Source organism: Pelodiscus sinensis, chromosome 1 (genome assembly GCF_049634645.1).
Source record: "Pelodiscus sinensis isolate JC-2024 chromosome 1, ASM4963464v1, whole genome shotgun sequence".
In the NCBI taxonomy this organism is placed as follows: Eukaryota; Metazoa; Chordata; order Testudines; family Trionychidae; genus Pelodiscus; species Pelodiscus sinensis.
The window spans coordinates 188685621-188705511 of record NC_134711.1 but is presented as its reverse complement, the minus strand read 5'-3'; the positions used below and the strand labels follow the sequence as shown (position 1 = coordinate 188705511).

Here is a 19891-nt window from a genome sequence, read left to right as displayed (position 1 = left end):
TCAAACATCAATAATTGCTTTGGATTTACTAAATGAATTAGCCTTTCAGAGAAAGGATGTGAGGAGGAGCAATTGGGATGAGAATTATGAGCTCATCATTTGGACCCTTAGTAACATTCTCAATACAGTATAAATAGAAAATGCAGGATTTCAGGAATATTTTGTAATATTTTGAATGGATTCATCTTAGGCAAAATTATACTTAGAGGTATTTACCAATCATCTTTCTTACACTGTTTTGAGAAAATATTAGATGTAGTTGACTGGCAGTGTGTGACAAAGTTGATTTATCTGTGCACATGTAGAAACTGAAGTTTTCCTTAAATGCATTTCAAAGGCTAAGGCATTTAGCTATGAAACAAAATATAGCTGCAAACATAGACCCCAATTGCACTAGTTTTCTCTTGCAAGCAGACCCTACTATCTATGTGGGTCCTTTTAATTTCAGTGAGGATCTGGACATGTTTAAAGTTCTGTCTATGCAGATCAGCTTGTAGAACCAGGGCCTAAGATGGCATGTATTTAGTAGCAAATTTTCTATGACAGCATTTCCCAAACTATGGGCCGCGGCCCGGTACTGGGCCTCACGAAAAAAATACCGGGCCTCAGCATGGCTGCCGGGAGGGGAACAGAGCGGGGTGAGCTGGGAGGAGGAGGGGAAGCTGTCCCGCAGAGATGAGGGGGCGGGCAGGTGGGCAGCGGAAGCAGGGTTGGGGGTAGCGGGGCTGTCCGGTGGTGGAGATCAGAGAGGGCAGGCGGCAGAACCAGGGCTGCACGGGGTGGGGAGAGTAGGGGGAGCTGGCCGGAGGAGATCAGGAGGAGGAGGATGGGAGAATCAGCTGCTGGAAGCAGGGCTGGACGGGGGCAGTGGGGCTGGCGTGGGGGGGGTCGTCGGCGGAGCGGGGCTGACCGGGGGAGATTGGTGGGTGGCAGGGGGGAACCGGCCACTGGAAGCAGGGCTGGACGGGGGCAGCAGGGCTGGACTGGGGAAATCGGGAAGAGAAAGGGGGAAGCGAGACTGACCTGGGCACATGCAGACCCTGGCAGATGAGTGAGTCTGGCCGGGAATTCCATTTTGCCCCCTCCCCCCCCCCACATACCCTCCCTGGAGTAGTTGTGAACTGCCTGGCAGGTAGACACACTCAGACAGTGTGAGCACATCTACCAGGCAGGCAGCTAAGGACTAATACACCTAATTATAATAAAACGTACCGAATTAGAAAATACCAGGCATTTTATATGTCTGGTAATTTCTCAATTTCTTTCCCAGACAAAACCTTCAAATACCGAACTGTCCAGTACAAAACTGGACACCTGGCAACCCTACCCTTCCTTGCACCCTCCCTCTTAGCCAGATACCCTACCCCCAATCTGCTCCCGCCTTCTGAAGTGCTCATGTGGCACCTGGTCCCCCAAGCCCTGACCCAGGCTGGGTGGAGGATGCAGCTGAGTGAAACTCTGAAAATTTATTAATTTTTCATTCTTTTTTTTATATGCATTTATATTTTTGGGCTACAAAAGACAGTACGGAAAAAAAACGGGTTCCAACTAAACCCTGATCTAGCTAGCTTTCTATCCATCTTACAGTCCATTTATCCAATTCATATTCCTTTAACTTGCTGGCAAGAATATTGTGGGTGACTGTATCAAAAGCTTTGCTAACACTGGCACTGGGGGCTTTGGGAGGACCAGAAACAACTTATTTGAATATTCATCATTTGCTTATTGAATACGCAAATATGCAAATGAATGTTACCGGTCCTCCAAAAGCTCATGAATGGATTTACTGATCCCCGTGTCAAAAAGTTTGGGAACCCATGTTCTATGATACTGAAAAGACCAGCGCAGCAACCAAAATCTCCACTCCATGGGAGACTACAATATTATTTTTTTAAAAAGCAGAATCAGAGCAAAATGCTAACATTTCCCACAAAGCAAAAATTCAGATTTTTCTTTTATTTGGGACCAAAAAAAGGTTTGTTTCCATACTTTCAAAACATTTGTTTATGATAGTGTTGAACTGTTTTGATTTTTATATTACATGTGTATCTATAATGACAATATTTAATGTAATGTAAGTTGAAATGATAATGTTGGAATGAAAATTTTCAACTCTATCTAAACAAAACATTTTGACATTACGAAAATGAAATATTCTGAATTTTTCCCATAGAAAATTTTGTTGAAATGATCTCATTTACACAAAACATTTAGATTTTTATGGACTTGCATTTTCCAGTGGAAAAGCATTCTGTCAAAAAAAAAAAAATCAACCAGCTCTCATACTAAATAGTCTTTGTAGTATGTTGTAAGAAATAAAGTTTATTGCATACTTGTCATATAAGTTTCATATTTATGGGCATTCTGACATACACAAATTGTACACAATAAAAAAAGGCTAGCTCTATATATCTGAAGTTGTAGACAATTATATTATATAATAATGCTTAAGAAATATGAGTGCATATCATTACATCCTTTCTCATAATGCAAATAAAAGGGAGGCAGGGTTAATGTTGTACACAGAAAATTAAATTTGGCATTGCCTGACTTGAATTTTTAACTGTGCAGCCTTAATTAGTTGTTTTTCACAGTTTGCGGTACAAATATTACATTATTTAATGAAATAAATAATTAAATGTGTGCATATATATGTGTATAAACATATGCACATTTATATTATACATATGTAGAAAATGTAATTTCACACATGCAATCTCTACAAAGATTCATTAGGATTTATGGGTGGGAGGTTGACATGTAAAATGTTAATTATAACAAACACTTCACTGAACACAATTTTTTCTTAGGATTTCTTTCCCTTTTTTTTTTCTATTTCTTGAGTACAGTAAAACCTTTGAGCTGTTTTCTTCTTAGATGTATTGTACTGTATAGATCAGTGTGTTTCTATTGCTTTGGTTCACTTCGATAATTATACATATTGCTCTTTCAGTTCCAGGTCCTCCTGCTGGAGTTAAAGCAGCTGCAGCTTCACCATCCACTGTGTTTGTGTCCTGGCTCCCCCCCTTTAAGTTAAATGGTGTAATCCGAAAGTACACCGTGTTCTGCTCACACCCCTATCCCACAGTAAGTTCTATAAAAGCTACTTTAGATGTTCAGTATTAATCTATCCATATACATTTACAGATGTTTAGTGTCTAATGCTTTTCTTAGATTCCCCCCCTCCCTCCTTCTCTTGGTACATTTTTAAGGAGCGTTGCTGTTATGTCCTTTTTGACAGTACTTAAAGATTAATACAGCACACTAATTTACAAATCATTGCAAATCATAGGATTCCCAGGTTGAATGATTTTAAAGGAACAGTTTCTTCTGGAGCTTTTTAGTTGGGTCTCACCAGACCAATTGACAGCTCTCTCTGACACACTTACGGGGGTAAATTGTGGAAACATTTGTTTATGAACAACTTACAATTGGCTCTGTATTCCTACCCTTCTGGCTTGGGCATTCACATGTGAATGAATGTAATGTAGTGTGAACGAGCATATTTGCTTGTAAATATGTGTATTTGTGCCAAAAGCGTTTGCCCTTCATATATATAAAATTTATAACTTGCTGAAAATGTGATAAGGTAAAACTGAATTGAACATAGGCTGGTCATCTCATGCTTTTCTCTCTCCTTCAGTCAGGAAGAAATCCAACTTTCTTAAAAACTGGGGGTCATCTATTATGTATAAACGTCAATGTTTGTCTCTTTGATAACATATATATCAATACCATTTATTTACTGTATTTCATATTTATCTCTCTGTGGAAGAAAAGTGTGAGCTGTTAAATGAGAATACACATCAACTATGATTTTTTTAACTGAACATATCCTTAGTTTATGATGCAATAAAATGTTGTTCCCAAATTAAAATGAGGCCTAGGGGAATATCTTCAAAAGCACTCAAGTACCATTTTCAAAAGTGAATTAGGAACTGATTTTCAAAGGTTTTTCTAGGCACCTAAAAATGCAGGTAGAGTACTTTTTCAATTTTTGAAAGCACTTACCAGGTTATGTACCTATCTCTTATTGAAATCAATGGAAAATAGGCTCCTAAGCTTCCTAAGGGTATATCTACACTACCCCGCTAGTTCGAACTAGCAGGGTAATGTAGGCATACCGCAATTGCAAATGAAGCCCGGGATTTGAATTTCCCGGGCTTCATTTGCATAAGCGGGGCGCCGCCATTTTTAAATCCCCACTCGTTCGAACCCCGTGCCGCGCGGCTACACGGGGCACGAACTAGGTAGTTCGAACTAGGCTTCCTAGTTCGAACTACCATTACTCCTCGTGGAATGAGGAGTAACGGTAGTTCGAACTAGGAAGCCTAGTTCGAACTACCTAGTTCGTGCCCCGTGTAGCCGCACGGCACGGGGTTCGAACGAGCGGGGATTTAAAAATGGCGGCGCCCCGCTTATGCAAATGAAGCCCGGGAAATTCAAATCCCGGGCTTCATTTGCAATTGCGGGATGCCTACATTACCCCGCTAGTTCGAACTAGCGGGGTAGTGTAGACATACCCTAAATGCTTTGGAACACCCACTAGCCTGTCTGTATGTTCACCTAAATCCCTTTTTTAGAATAATGGCCCTTTTAAAATGAGACTTAGTGATTTTTTAAATAATGTAATTAGAGGTAAAATTAGCAAAAAAGCTCAGGATCCTGTGTTAAAACCCAAAATATCTTGACTTATGGTGTTAAGCTAGCTATTGCTTTTATAGTACAGACTACTAAGGGAGTTAATGTTGTTCAAAGAGGGTTGTTTGGATTTTACTGAACTAAAGCTTGACATGACATCAACAGTGTACTGTACCTTGTAGCCAAGAAGGCTAAAGGTATATTGGGGTGCATTAGTAGGAGCATTGCCAGCAGACCTAGAGAAGTGATTATTCCCCTTTATTTGGCACTGGTGAGGCCACATCTGGAGTATTGCATACAATTATGGCCTCGCCCCCATTACAGAAAGGATGTGGACGCATTGGAGGGTTCCAAAGAGGATGGAGAGAGGCTATTCTCAATGATGACAGATGACAGAACGAAGAGCAATGATCTCAAGTTGTAGTGGGGGAGGTCTGGGTTGGATATTAGGAAAAACTATTTTACTAAGGGTACAGCTACACTGTGTTTTCTTTTCAGCGTTTGCATTTGCATACCTTTTTCCATTTTTTTTCCCCAGAAGAGGCTTTTTGGCCATTTGGCCTCGTCTATATGGGCCCAAGTGTCAGAAAAAAAGCCCTCTTTCAAAAGCCCCTGTACACCTCATTTTATGAGGAAAAAGGGGGCTTTCGAAAGAGGGTCTTTTTCCATCATTTGGCCCCGTGTAACTGGCACTATTTGCATACCTCTTCCGAAAACCCTCCACAGTGTAGCCGTACCCTAAGAGGGTGGTGAAGCACTGGAATGGGTTGTCTAAGGAGATGTGGAATCTCTATCCTTAGAGGTTTTTAATTCCTGGCTTGAGAAAGCCTTGGCTGGGATGATTTAGTTGGGATTGTTCCTGCTTTTAGCAGGGGTTGGATTCAATCACCTCCTGAGATCTCTTCCAAGTCTATGATTGTGGTGTTTCAAAAAGGTTAATTAATAAGTAACTGTGTCTATGGTTTAGAAAAAACAGCAGGTGGTGCTGATGCTTCTTTGTGTTTTCTTCTCTCACATTTCCTCCTTCAGCTTCTTTACCAGAAATATTGCAGTACTTGGGTTTATATTACAAGGAGATCAAGCACTGTACTGTTCATTCAGTACCTGAAATTTTTTTTGGAGATTCTTGCTGATTATATTCTTTCTCTAGAAAATCTATTTTATTGTGCTAATATCCATGTTTTGCTAATACGTCAATATTAGGCTGAAATATTAGCTTTTCTTGTGGCTTATAATACAGAGACATTTTGCAAGAGGAAATATTAGTGTTCTGCAAAAAAGGGGACTGCTAGGACTGACCAGAGCCACTGCTAGTGTTGGACTATGTTGAAATGTGCAGCAACAGTTTTGTTATGTAATGTCATGGCTCTTACAGCCTATGGCTAGGTACCCTTTTTGCTGTTTGCATATATTATTAATAAAAATACCATATGGTCAGGCTTTGTAAAACACCTCCATAAATCTCTGTTGATTCATATAACTAAGACTTATCCAGCAGCATCTCCTATTTATTATAATTCAATTCTATCTTGAGTAGAGATGACCAATCACACTAAATTGCCAATATCTAGAGATATTATTGGACTATATCCCTAATATATCCCTATAGAAAGGGATGTAGGGGTTATAGTGGACCACAAGCTGAATATGAATCAGCAGTGTGATGCTGTAGCAAAAAAAGCAAACGTGATTCTGGGATGCATTAACAGGCATGTTGTGAGCAAGACAAGAGAAGTCATTCTTCCGCTCTACTCTGCGCTGGATAGGCCTCAGTTGGAGTATTGTGTCCAGTTCTGGGCACCGCATTTCAAGAAAGATGTGGAGAAATTGGAGAGGGTCCAAAGAAGAGCAACAAGAATGACTAAAGGTCTAGAGAACATGACCTTTGAAGGAAGGCTGAAAGAATTAGGTTTGTTTAGTTTAGAAAAGAGAAGACTAAGGGGGGACATGATAGCTGTTTTCAGGTATCTAAAAGGGTGTCATAAGGAGGAGGGAGAAAACTTGTTCATCTTGGCCTCTGAGGATAGAACAAGAAGCAATGGGCTTAAACTGCTGCAAGGGAGGTTTAGGTTGGACATTAGGAAAAAGTTCCTAACTGTCAAGGTGGTCAAACACTGGAATAAATTGCCCAGGGAGGTTGTGGAATCCCCATCTCTGGAGATATGTAAGAGTAAGTTAGATAAATGTCTATCAGGGATGGTCTAGACAGTATTTGGTCCTGCCATGAGGGCAGGGGACTGGACTCGATGACCTCTCAAGGTCCCTTCCAGTCCTAGTATTCTATGATTCTATATCTGTAAAAACAACAATTTAGGACAAAAGGCTACTTTTCCCGAAAAAACCCCTGAGTCTGGACACGGCCATAGAGAATGCAACTATGTAGAAAGATTAACCTAACACCCTCCATTTTGGCTGGGCTGGGGAAGCTTCGGTGAGAAAATCCCTTTACTCATGAAGGATGAGCTGGAGGCACCAGGCTCTGTCTACTTCCCTTTTCCCCACTTGGCAGGCAGAGGGATCAGCAGGGGAAAAGCTCTCACAGGAGAAGAAGGAAGAAAAATAGGTGACCTCCAGCTTCGTCAGTTCTTCTACTCTTGTCAGATGCTGGTGCTGATCCACTTACTATCAGGAGGACCTAAAGTCCCATAAAATCCCCATCCAGCTATATCTCCTACTACTCCTGCCACTGAATATTCTTCTTCATGCTTCCTTTTTTCATCAGTCAATGAAGAGGTGGTAGGACAAGGTAGAGTGCTAGCACAGCCGAGCTCCTCTAAGCCCTGAAAAGAGAGTGAAGGGGAAAACCTTCTTTTTGCTTTCAGTAAAGGGAAAGGGTCAGTGCTCTGCATTTCATCCCCCTACTTGAACGGCTGCCTGTAAGGTTGCACAGAATCTACTACATTGGCAGAGTACCAGAGACTTTGCAAAAAGATACAAGTGAATAGGCCACAGATGAAAATAACCAACTTCGACTACATCTCTCTAATATTTTTATAAAGACCATCATGAGTAGCATGTATAAGAGGCTTTAATTTGCCTATATCCACAGGGGGAGAAAAGGCTGGTCATGCAGGGACCAAATGCCAGGTGTAGGTCACCTCTTTCTGGAGGCTCATCATTTGCTTGTTTTTCTGTTTTTGGAGACTCTCTGTGATGTTCAGATGTGAGGATTGCCTCTCTTCCCTTTCCTGCCTTTGTCAAGAGGGTGGCAGAGCTCCTCCCTGGCTTGTTCTCTGTCCTAGGCTTCATAGAATCCCCCTCCCCCATCTTATTCATGGGCTTGGGCTGCCTTCTTGCTCCAGAGTGAGGCTTTAGTGCTGCTGTGTGGCCACCTGTGATGTAGTGGGGGTACTTGCTGGGCTGTGGTGACCTCTGCTGTCTGGAGCAAGACCCAGCAGGGAAAACCTTATTATGCAAAGGTACCATACCGGTTGAACCAGCCTACCCCCCATGGGGAGAAACAAAGGAAGGTGGAATGCTGCCCTGGCTGGGGGGGGCAGGTCTGAAAGAGGGTGAGTTAGTTGCTGTCTGGGAGCATGGAGGAGACAGCCTAGGGAAAGGGGCTGGAGTTTAGGGGCCCAGTCTCCCCCCATCTCAAGGGGGCCTGAGGCATCCTAGCCCAGCTCTGTGACCAGATTACATCTGTGCTGTGCTGTATCCTGGAGAGGCAATAAACTTCCTCTATTCCACCAGCTGGTGCAGTCTTCTTGTGCCATTTCGGGGTGCAGGAGACGGGGGACCCCCAACGCGCCGTCACACCACCCATCCCAGCTGCTGCCACTGCCATTGCATTTGAAATCTGGAGGAAATCAGGACCTATCCTGCTACCCCCACATCCACGTGATTTTCAGATGAGACATCTTCAGGGGTGCTGCTGCCCATTCCCATGATTCCAATAGTCAGGGACCACTCCCCCATTGCATTGCTGCCCAAGAGGTCGTCCACTTCCCAGGATCATTAGACCTGCACACAGACTGGGAGGCCATGCTGAGATGAGACAGCCAAGTGCCTAAAAGGCGGCATACTTTTCCTATACTTCTCATACCCTATAACAGACCCCAATTCATGGTTCCCATTTCTCTATAGTTATGCCCACTGTGTGACTTTCCCCAGGATATGAGACCTTTTCTCTGCTAAAGTGGGACTCTCCTCTCTAATGCTTTGTTGAGCCCTTCTGTAGAGACAAAGCTGCCTGTCGCTGGGTCTGGGCTCAGTTCCTGAAAGTGAACATGTAAACATGTTATTGCCATCTTGTGTGATCCCATTTGGGGAACTTCTGCAAACTTGGTTTTCATGCCAGACCCCGCAGTTTTCTCCTGGGCCGTGTCCAGACTCAGGGGTTTTTTCGGGAAAAGTAGCCTTTTCCCGAAAAAACTTCCCCTGCGTCCAGACTCAAGCCGCGTTCTTTCGAAATTATTTCGAAAGAACGCGGCTTTTCTTTCGATGGCGGTAAACCTCATTTCACGAGGAAGAACGCCTTCTTTCGAAAGTTCCTCTTTCGAAAGAAGGCGTTCTTCAATGTAAAGAGGCCGTCTTCGAAAGAGAGCATCCAGACTCGCTGGGTGCTCTCTTTCGAAAAAGCGGATTTCTCTTTCGAAAGATCCGCCTGCAGTCTAGACGCGATCTTTCGAAAGAGGCTCTTTCGAAAGAGCCTCTTTCGAAAGAAGCCTGCAGTCTAGACATAGCCCTGGTGGCTAAACTTTCCTCCTTTGATCACTGAAAGGCAAAGCTGGGACTTGCCTTTTCCTACTGCTGGGATTCTGGCTATTCTTGGTGGGAAGAGAAGCCAGAAAGCAAGACATTCGTTCCCTGTTTCATTTAACCTGCTCTTGCAAGCAGGGTACGTTCACAAATCTCCCCAGGAGGAGCAAGACTTTTAAATGTTAGCAAACCAGATTGAACTGAAGTTCTACTTCTGTGCATCAAGGGGGGAGCTGAGACTAGAACCATGACACAAGGATCAGAGGGGAATTGTGATGATTTTTAGGTGGTTGTCTATCTTTTCTCAGCATGGCCTCCCAGTCTGTGCACAGGTCTATCAGTTCTGGGGAGTCAATGAACTTTTGAGTAGCAATGCAGTCAGGAGTGGCTCTCTGACACCTGGGAATTCTGGGGCTGAGTAGCAGCACCCCAAAACTTGTTTTGACTGAAAATTGAATGGGTGTGTGGATAGGAGGACAGGGTGATTGGGTACAAGGAATGTTTCTGTGTCATTACAGACCAGTAATCTTATTTACTCCAGATTTCAAATGAGCTTTGGAAAGTAGGTTGGTGATGGCCTACTCCTTTTGTGCATTAATCTTCCTGTAGATCGGGGTGAATCTCCATCATGTTGGCCAGACACAGTTTGTCAGGGTTAGCTGCTGGCAGGTCGCCATAGGCTTCGTCCACTGGTATGGCCCCTCGCATTTCTTGTTGTCCAGGAATGGTGAATGTTAGCCACTAGGAGCTGCAAGTGGCCATGCCTGTGGACACATAGGTAAACAAACTGTCTGGTGACCCACCAGCAGCTAACCCTGATGAATCACATCTGGCCCATGGGCCGGCGTTTTCCTACCCCTGCTGTATATCATTTGGTTTAGTAAATACAAGGCAAAACTGCAGAGTAGCCTCCCCAAATGAGAGACTCACATGTCACCTAGGAAGACCATTTTGTGCACTGAGAATGCTATTATTCAACACACTTTAAGTTGCTCTGAGATAGCAACATAGTTAGGCGTGGAAGGATTAGATTTTTTAAAAATGTCAGTGAAAGGTAGATTACATAATTCCCACCCAAACCAGTAATTTCCATTGATAAATGTCGAAGTTTACAAATTGGCTAAATAAGAAAAATGGGCTGCTTGGGAACTTCTTAGAGTTTGATTTGCATTTGTTGACATGTGATGTTGACAATTTGTGTGTTCATGGTTGTAAAGCTTTAATTTTTTGGATCTCAACGTGTACTATCATTAAATTGCCCCATAATTTCCTGCAACAGTGCAAATTTAAATGGACAAAAGCTGAAAAAATGCTTCACAATAAGTATTATTTTTATCTGTCAAAATTATTAAAAAATATAAATGAAATTCTACCACATCTAAATATAAAAAATAAAACAGTGCTGGGGATTCCACTGGAAGTTTAAAAGCCAGACTAAACAGTTTGAATTAACAAAAACCAAACAATTACTGCTGGCCATATTGTGCACACTTCTTCATGGTTCATCCCTTAAATAACTGGGTGGGTTTCTGAAGGGCAGATTTGCCAACATTTCTAACAGCAAGATTCAGTTTGCAAGGGCAGACTCTGATAGAAGTTCTGCTGATTTTAGTCAAAAGGAATGCTGAAATTTTCAGCTTGAAACACTTTGACTTCAAAGGGCGGCATCTGCCTAGAATATTTCATACAGAAGAATTTGATTCACCCATGAAAATAGAAAAGCAGCTATCATTGAATTCCAAATTTCTGTTCAATCTTCCTGGGGAGGACCCTTACGTCGCACAACATTGTGAGCTACAAAATAAAAAAATGAAGATACTGACCCATCCCATTTAATAAAGCTGATTGCTAGCCTTCATTGCTTGCAGAAACAGATTTTCATTTATCTAAGGGTGTGTCTAGACTACAGGGTTTTTTTTAAAAAAAGTGGCCTTTTTTCGAAAAAAACTTTCCCTGTATCTAGATGGCTGCTGTGTTCTTTCAAAAGTAAATCAAAAGAACGCGGCAGTTTTTTCAACCACAGAAAACCTTGTTTTACGAGGAATAACACCTTTTTTTGAAAGTGCTCTTTCAAAAAAAGGCGCTATGTAATTCAAACTGTGCTTTTTCAAAAGAGAACATCCAGACTGGCTAGGTGCTCTCTTTCGAAAAAGCGGCTTGCTTTTTCGAGAGTACTGGTCGCAGTCTAGACACTCTTTTTTGAAAGAGGCTTGTAGTCTAGACATAGCCTAAGAGACAAATGAACCAATTTAGATTAAATAAGAACTGGGAAGCAGAAAGAGCCTGGAAAACAGCATCACAATAGTAAGTGACAGGAGCCTCCCTGCTTGGGGAAAATAGCAGCAGCAGGATAGGAAAAAGCAGTCTGAAAGAAATAGACATCTCATGCTCAAAGTGGGATAAGGCATAAGAAGCAGGATTTCATTGGTGGAAAGACAAAGGGAAAGAGAAACAGAACTTCAAATGTTCAAGCAGAACAAAAGACTTAAGGAAGGACTTGTGACCTCATGCAACATGTGGGCTTATATAATTCAACAGTGTATGAAGACAACCTATCAGACATATACTATCCTATATTAAAACCTAGATTATAGTGCCAGTTTCAAAAGCTCTGATTTTATCACAAGAGGTAGCATATTAATCAAGCAACACATTTATCGTTAGAAAGAAATACCATTAAAGTGGGTTATTCTGCTTCTTCCATGAAGTGGGTCATTTAACTGAAAATAAATCGACTGTTATGTCTATGGGATGGTTACAGATGGGGAAGAAGCAGAGATTTAAGTAAAACAGCAGTATAAAAGGATACTAAATAGAAGAGAGTTAGCTCTTGTCTTCTGTTCTACCCATATTAAGATTTGAAGTAAGCTGACTTCACTATCACACTCTGATTCCCTGATAAGGGAACTCTAAAAGCAGCATTAGTTTGGACTGTTGTGCCTCATGAGGATTTAAATGGAAGGTGTGCAACCTCTGCTGATGACTTCAAATGTCCGAAAGATTTTGGTGGTGCCTTTTCCTTCGACTAATTAAGGAGGTGTCTTTGTTGCCATTATCCATTTCAGTTTTCTCAGAAGGTATCATCTCAGATATAAAATTGCGGATTTTTGTTTAGTTACTGCATAAATGTTTCCATGGTAGACAAAGAAGTAATATGCACTTTTTTGTAATTAGTAAAATTTAATTACATGACAAATCATAATGGTTGAACAGTTGACTAGAGTGACTTCTAAATTACTTTTCAACTTCATTTGGCTTATTTTTGTAAAAGTGTGTGTGTGTGTGTGTGTGTGTGTGTGTGTGTGTGTGTGTGTGTGTGTGTGTGTGTGTGTAATAGAAAAATACACTACTGAGGATTTTTTTATGTTAGAAAAAATGTAGTTATTTAAACTCTTATCATCGTTTTCCTTTGAAAAGCTATCTGCGTTGTGTACTGCTATTACTGCGTTCCCTAGTGACTGTGTGATTTGATATACCATACGCAATGCCATATGAAATCATAATACTTCAGCAGCTAATGGAAGAATTGTGATCCTTAAATGCATTGCCTTTGACTAAGTGCTTCATACTCTTCATCTTACTGAAACTAGTTTTCGTAGTGTTTACTGGTCACATTGAAACTCTGATAATTGCTTAGTTCCACAGATATTTGGAAAAATGGCTCTTATAAATTAATACCCCCAAAAATTCAAAGTAGAAGTGTGATAGATCTAGCACAGATTCCGCGAGGTCTGTCAATACATTTATAAAAGTAAGAGCGGGAGATAGAGGGATCTAAAGAGGTTGTGGGGTAAGAGGAAGTAAGATTATGCTGGGCTAAGGAACCAAACCAGTCAGACCCTAAAGTATTCTGAAATTTGGGGAATTAAAAAAAAAGTTAAAGATTATTCAGTTTATGGTTTGCCTAACTAAATGTATGTACTGCTATGGTAGAAACTACATCATGAGCTTACTTTGTTCAGTAATCCATATCTGTTTCAAGTTTGATTTGTACACAAACCAACTAATAGGAAAGGTGTATTACACTGTTGTACATTATACTGTTTGGCCTAGTGTCAGAAGCAACATACTGCTAATCCTATGATCCCTTCATGCTGTGACTTTTGCACACCTTACTGCTCATGCTCTGTCTGCTGGCTCCTGTGATTGTACAGTCAGTAGAAGAGACAGATACCCACATACCATTCACTGGAGAGCCACAGAAGTAAGTGGGAAGAAAAGATTACATTCATACTTCCTCGTCTTGCTGTTAGTGAAATGACTTTTCAGATATGCCCATCATTACTCACTTTGACAGATTATTTTGTTATGCAGAACATATGCACTCAGTGCTGACTGCTCCCAGAAAATGCAGGAAGGCTAGTTATTACAGTTATTGTAATTTATTCTGTTATTTACACAAATATCAAAAGAATACATGGCACTGTACAGCAGATGACCTGTGATGCACAAATACATCCCTGTTCTAGCTGTCCAACTGCAGATACAGGCACACAATTGGTGCTTGTACAGAGGTTGCCTGCATCCTGGCCCTGATGAAGATGTCTTTGTATCCATCTCTATCCCTCTCTAGTTTTAAAGAAATGAGCAAAAACTGCAGAACTTCGTGATACAAAAACAGTTATAAACAAAGTGGGGTATGGTCATTACAGCTCTACAGGCCTGGTAGATTAAGAGTAAATTCAGTTTTTTCAAAGAGGAAAAGGAGAAAATTGGTGAACATTGAAAAGGCAGAGTCAAAGGTAGTAAAATATACAAGGAAGACCTGGTAAAATCAAGGTTGCTGGAGGGGTACTAAGCTTTTTGTTTCTAATCCACACTTAGGTTCATTCATTACAGGAAGCATTTGTCAATTTGATTACATGGCACTTTTATACACCACAAAAATATTTGTTTTTAATACTTACTTTTATAAATCATACATAGACTTATTTATATTTTTAATCTGTTTTAAAAAAACACTTCTTTTCATACACCATAGTCTTGTTTTATAACTATTTGACAGCTTTATTATCAGCACAAATAATGGTAGCTTCATTGTTTTAAACTCTGTCAGCTTTAAATTTTTATTTAACATTTTTGCCATAGTGCATATCCCTAAAAGAGTTTGGAAATAACAGATTAACTGATATGCACAAATGGCACTCATATACTGTATAATATCATTTTTAAAAGATATGCTTTTAAAGCCCTACTAAAAAAACGGAACCTGCCTTTTCATAAAACAATGTACTTGTCTCATTACCCAGCTTCAGATAAAGCAGTTGATGGACTATAATAGCAACTACTCAGTATCTAACAATTTCAACATGTATGAATTTGTATCACTCTCTTCAACTTATATCAGCAATAGAACTCACAACTTTTAATTCCAAAAGCCCAGAGGGAAATCCTGATCCTTTTACAAGCAATGCAAAATTCACATTGATTTGATTGGGGTCAAATAGAGGGTTTTTTTTAAATCAAATTTTAAGAGTAATTTTTCTTTAAAGTGTAACTCATTACAAATAGCATTATTAGGGTTCTGTGATTATTTTTTTTCTTTTATTCTTCAAGCTCAAATATCTTCAGTTTACTAGTAAAACCAAGTTTATTTCTAACTGGAAGCTTTATAAACTCTATTAATTATGTGTAGCAATGAGAGACAGGGCTTGGCTGTAGTAAACAGCTAGGTGATTCTTTATTGAGGGTATTGGGCACATGTATGCTCTGTAACTCCCTGGCTCTCTGCTTTGCCAATTGAGGTACATAGCTTGTGCTGCCCCATTCAGGGCCTGCCTAAATGCCAGCCCACTTGGAATAATCATGAAATGGATGACTGAGGAATAGAATACACTACAGGATGAGAGACTCAAAGTGGATTTTGTCCTACTTGTCATTGCTAACAATAAAGGTTCTTCTGAATAATTTATTTCTTCAGCCCCACCTACCTTTGCAAAAAGTCTTCAGTAGGTTTGCAAAAAGTGCCTAAGGCCTAAGCTAGAATGTAGAAAATAATTCTGTTGATGGTGATTTACAAGAAGGCATAGAATCCAGTTTATTATTAGTTGCATTGACATTAACGTGTTAATGGGAGTAAAAAGGAGTAACAGTTTATTTTAGTCACTAATTTAAGAAGCCGTGATTCTGAACACCCCGAGGGAACAGGTCTATTGAATAAGAAGGTAACATTTATATAGTCACATTTCAGAATAGAATCACACTTTCTAGTAATGCTGTCATTTCTCTTTCATTTTAATTTGATGCTTTTTATGCTCATGCTGGGGGTGTTAACTGCGCTGACTTTGCTGTTTCTTCACAAGCCAAAGCACAACTCTTAAGTGAATCCCAGTTTCCAGTCTACTCCTCAGATAGTTCTTTTAATTCATCCTGGTCCTAACCTGGATCTCTCTGATCCCCTCGAAAAATGTGCAAAGAAAGGAACACTTGTGATACCTTGGAATCTTAGCAGGGCCAGAGCTGAGAGACGTTTCCAATGCATCGTCTTCAGTGCAGGATTGACAGGGATGCAGTGCAGACAAGGGAAGCAGCTTGCTGTTTTCCCCAATTGGCTGTATGTCCACAGGAAATCCTGGCCTCAGTACTAACCCTGTGGATATCTTGAGTGCTGCATTGAGACACTTTTCCTCTGCTGTTTCCATAGGTTTGCCCCCTCAATGGCAAAACAGGTGGCCCAGATGACACCACCAAGTTACCTATACAGGCAGTCCCCGGGTTACGTACAAGATAGGGACTGTAGGTTTGTTCTTAAGTTGAATCTGTATGTAAGTCGGAACTGGCGTCCAGATTCAGCCGCTGCTAAAACTGATCAGTTTCAACAGTGGCTGAATCTGGACGCCAGTTCCGACTTACATACAGATTCAACTTAAGAACCCCAGGCATCCCCAAGTCAGCTGCTGCTGAAACTGATCAGCGGCTGATTCCAGGAAGCCCCGGGCAGGGGCTTCCTGTAGTCAGCCACTGGTCAGTTTCAGCAACGGCTGACTTGGGGACACCAGGGGCAGAGCAGCTGGGGTGCTGCTGGGTTGATCCAGTAGTGCCGCCGCTGGACCAACCCAGCAGCACCCAAGCTGCTCTGCCCCAGGCGTCCTGATTCAGCCACTGCTGAAACTGACCAGGAGTGGCTGAATCAGGACGCCTGGGGCAGAGCAGTTGGGGTGCTGCCGGGTTGGTCCCGTAGCGCCCAGAGCGGCGCTACGGGACCAACCGGCAGCGCCCCAGCTGCTGTATCACAGCCGCCCGGAGAAAAGCCGCGGAGCACGGGAGCAGCAGGACAGCCCAGACGCGCCGTGGCTGTCCTGCTGCCCTCGGGCTCCGCAGCTTTGCTCTGCTTTGCTCCCCGTCCCCCTGGTCTGCAGACTTACGTCGGATCCGCACTTACGAACGGGGCCCTCTCCCTGGTCTCCAGCAGACCAGGGAGAGGAAGCAAAGCGGCGGAACAAGCGGGCAGCGGACAGCCCAGACGTGTCTAGGCTGCCCGCTGCCCGCATGTTCCGCTGCTTTGCTCCCCGTCCTCCTGGTCTGCAGACCAGGGGGACGGGGAGCAAAGCAGAGCAAAGCCCCGGAGCACGCAGGCAGCGGGCAGCCCAGACGCGTCTGGGCTGCCCGCTGCCCGCTTGTTCCGCCGCTTTGCTTCCTCTCCCTGGTCTGCTAGAGACCAGGGAGAGGGCCCCGTTCATAAGTGCAGATCTGACATAAGTCGGATCCACGTAACTCGGGGACTGCCTGTACCTTGCAGTCCCTCAGATGAAGGCGCAGAGCTTGGAAGGGATGGTTAATGTTGTCTCTAACAGCGTTAACTATTCTATTTTAGTAATATGCTGAGGGTATGTGGGAGGGAAAGTGTGCTGCTGACAGAGACTGTTCCTCTGATTGTCTTTCTGTTGGCTGGCTTCCACCGGGTAGACAGTCTACATGGATAATTAGCAGAGAGGATGTACAGAGGGAAGAATGCATCATATAGCTTCCATTTTATGCTGTGCAGTCCCAGCTCTTTTTCCATGGTTATGCTCTAGGCTGGGCTTCAGACAGGGAGCTGCACCAACTTAGTCAGTTACTCCTGGAGGAATTCTGTGTCACAAGTGTACATGCAGAATTCATGTCCCTCCAGTTTCTCCCCAGAAAATATATTTTGCTGGCGAGATGCTGTATTTACACCTTTTGCCCACAAAGGGCTGCTGTGGTACCAGAATGGAGCAGCTGGCTCATTCACAGTAGCAGCAGGCTGTGTTCCTCACAGCAGCCTGCCCACAGGGCCAAGCTAGGAGGAACAGGATTGTGAGAGATAGATAGAGTGGGGCACATGGGGTTGCTGGAGGATGACATAGACTGGGGTTCAGAAGAGCTAGTGGGGAAGATATACTGGGGGCAGGGGCTGAATGAGAATGGGGGTTCTGAGCCACATGAGGATGAGGGCAGGGAGACCCAAGGATGGCTGATGGGGGTGTAGTGATATGCAGGGGCAGGAGGGGTGGATGAGCAGAGATGCAGGGACTCATGAGGGTAGGTGAGGGGGGGTGAAGGGCCACATGGGAATGGGTGCAGGGCTGGTTTAGGGGGGGTACAGGCACACAGGGGCAGGGGCAGATGTTCTTGACTGAATGGGAGAGGTTGGGGTCAGACAAGGTCTTCATGAGGGAGGCGCCCCAACTCTCTAACACTCCCTCTCTTCCCCCCAAAAAAGCCCTATTCCATACTTTCCTCACCCGTACATAACACACCAGATTCACTCCCAGGTGTCTTCCAAGCAATAACTTCTCTCTCCCTCCACTCCTCTGTTACCCCTGACTCCCACAAAGCCTTTGCACTGCTTTGAAGAGGGGTGGGAAATATACTTCTGTAATGTGGTTTAAATTAAATATTGCTCTGAACTCCGTATTAATATGCCTTGTAAGGACTGTATTCATCAAAAAAAATAATTCCTGAATCCTTTTTGTTGTCTGCATTGTTACAGACATATTTGCTGACAAGTATGAAATACATTACCAAAATAATTGAAACTGGTGTGTTTATGGTATGTTATTTTGACAATTAAAATTTGCAGAATTCTAAAATATTGTGAGCAGAATTTTTAATGTATAGTGAAGGTGCAGTCAGTAGGGGAAAAACACTTGAGAGAAAGTGAAGCATTTCTTTCATCATAGAACATTCATAATGGGACATGTAAAGCCTAATGTATGACAAGAAGACATTTCCTTTAAAGTGTTTTATTACAACTTTTCTTTTTTTAGTTATTTAATCGTCTTGCTCATAAAGCTCCCCTCCTCCTTTCCCCCATGCAGTGTAAGTCTCTGGCATATTAGTCTAGCTGAAATGAAAGAAAAAAAGCTAGAAGTAAAATCAATTCCTTGTCACTGGAAATGTTTGGAAGTTAATGTTAGATGTTGAAATATGAGAATTCTGTTAACCAGTTAGAAACTAAAACATTTTGCTAAAAAATCTTACTAAAAAGTTGCCCATGGAATATCCTAGACATTAAATGAAGGTGCCCCAATGGTTTCACTCTCTACTTAAGTTGACTGCTTCCTAGTAGTAGTGGAAGCCATGTTAAACATATGATAAGTCCAGCAAAGTGACACCACCTCCTACAGAAGGAATCACAATGGCTAGGAAAAGCCCATCAGACTTTGATAGGAGTATGATCAAGCAAATCCCAAATTAGATCTGGCCTCCCCAGAGTGGAAATAGGGAAATCAACAGGTGTGCCAGTACACCAGTGGGAGCAAACAGGGTTGGACTGGAGCTAGATAAGAGATACAGTAATTACTCATTTAACGCGTGCCCACTTAACACGTTTTCACAATAGCATGATTTTATTTTTATGTTTATCTTTGTGATTTAACAAACCACAGCGACTTGTGCTGCAAGTTATCTTGTGCAAGCCAGATATCTAATGCTGATGTTGATGACCCAGCACCAACAAAATATTGACTTTGCCACCACCACCTGAAACGCACCCCCCACCTTTTCCATTATCTTTAATGGGAAAATTGACCCGCATAGCACGTTTTCGCTTAGCACGAACATTTTCAGAAACGCATCTGTAGTGTTAAATGAGGAATTACTGGACTTTGTCAGATGAAGCAGACCAGTTCAAAGGAGCTCATACAAAGGATTGGCCCCATCACAGCAAGGAATCAGCCCTACAGCAGAATGGAGTAAAGAGTTATGGATTTTGGCCACGGTTACACTGGGAAAACAGATAATTTTAGAGCATGTTAAGTTGACCAATATAATGTTAAACATAATTTAGAACCTGCTTAGCTGGGCCAAGTTAAGTTTAACACGTCAACTTTGAAGGGGTTAGCAGTGATCATTTGTAAACAGTATTCCTTTTCTGCCCTGGAGGCAAAATGGAGTTTAATATGATGTTAGTTTTAAAATATTCTAACATGCTGCATTTTTTCCCAGTGTAGAAGATGTCGGTTCAAGGGGTTTACTTTGCCACACCAGTTTGCTGAGACTTTCTGTCAGGTCAAACTGCAGAGGTATTAATTGATGCCTGAGAAACAGCCCATTTATTGCCTCCTGAGGGACCCTTATGTGAACA

The 19891-nt window shown here is 42.2% G+C and overlaps 1 protein-coding gene across 1 annotated transcript in view; it reads left to right on the top strand.

Annotated features, from left to right (window-relative positions):
- DSCAM (DS cell adhesion molecule) overlaps positions 1–19891 on the top strand; it is a 695768-nt gene that overhangs the window by 574931 nt on the left and 100946 nt on the right. Inside the window, exon 20 of the mRNA XM_075912112.1 lies at positions 2954–3087. Within this exon, the coding sequence (XP_075768227.1) occupies positions 2954–3087 (134 nt within the window). The remainder of the gene's footprint in view (positions 1–2953; positions 3088–19891) is intronic.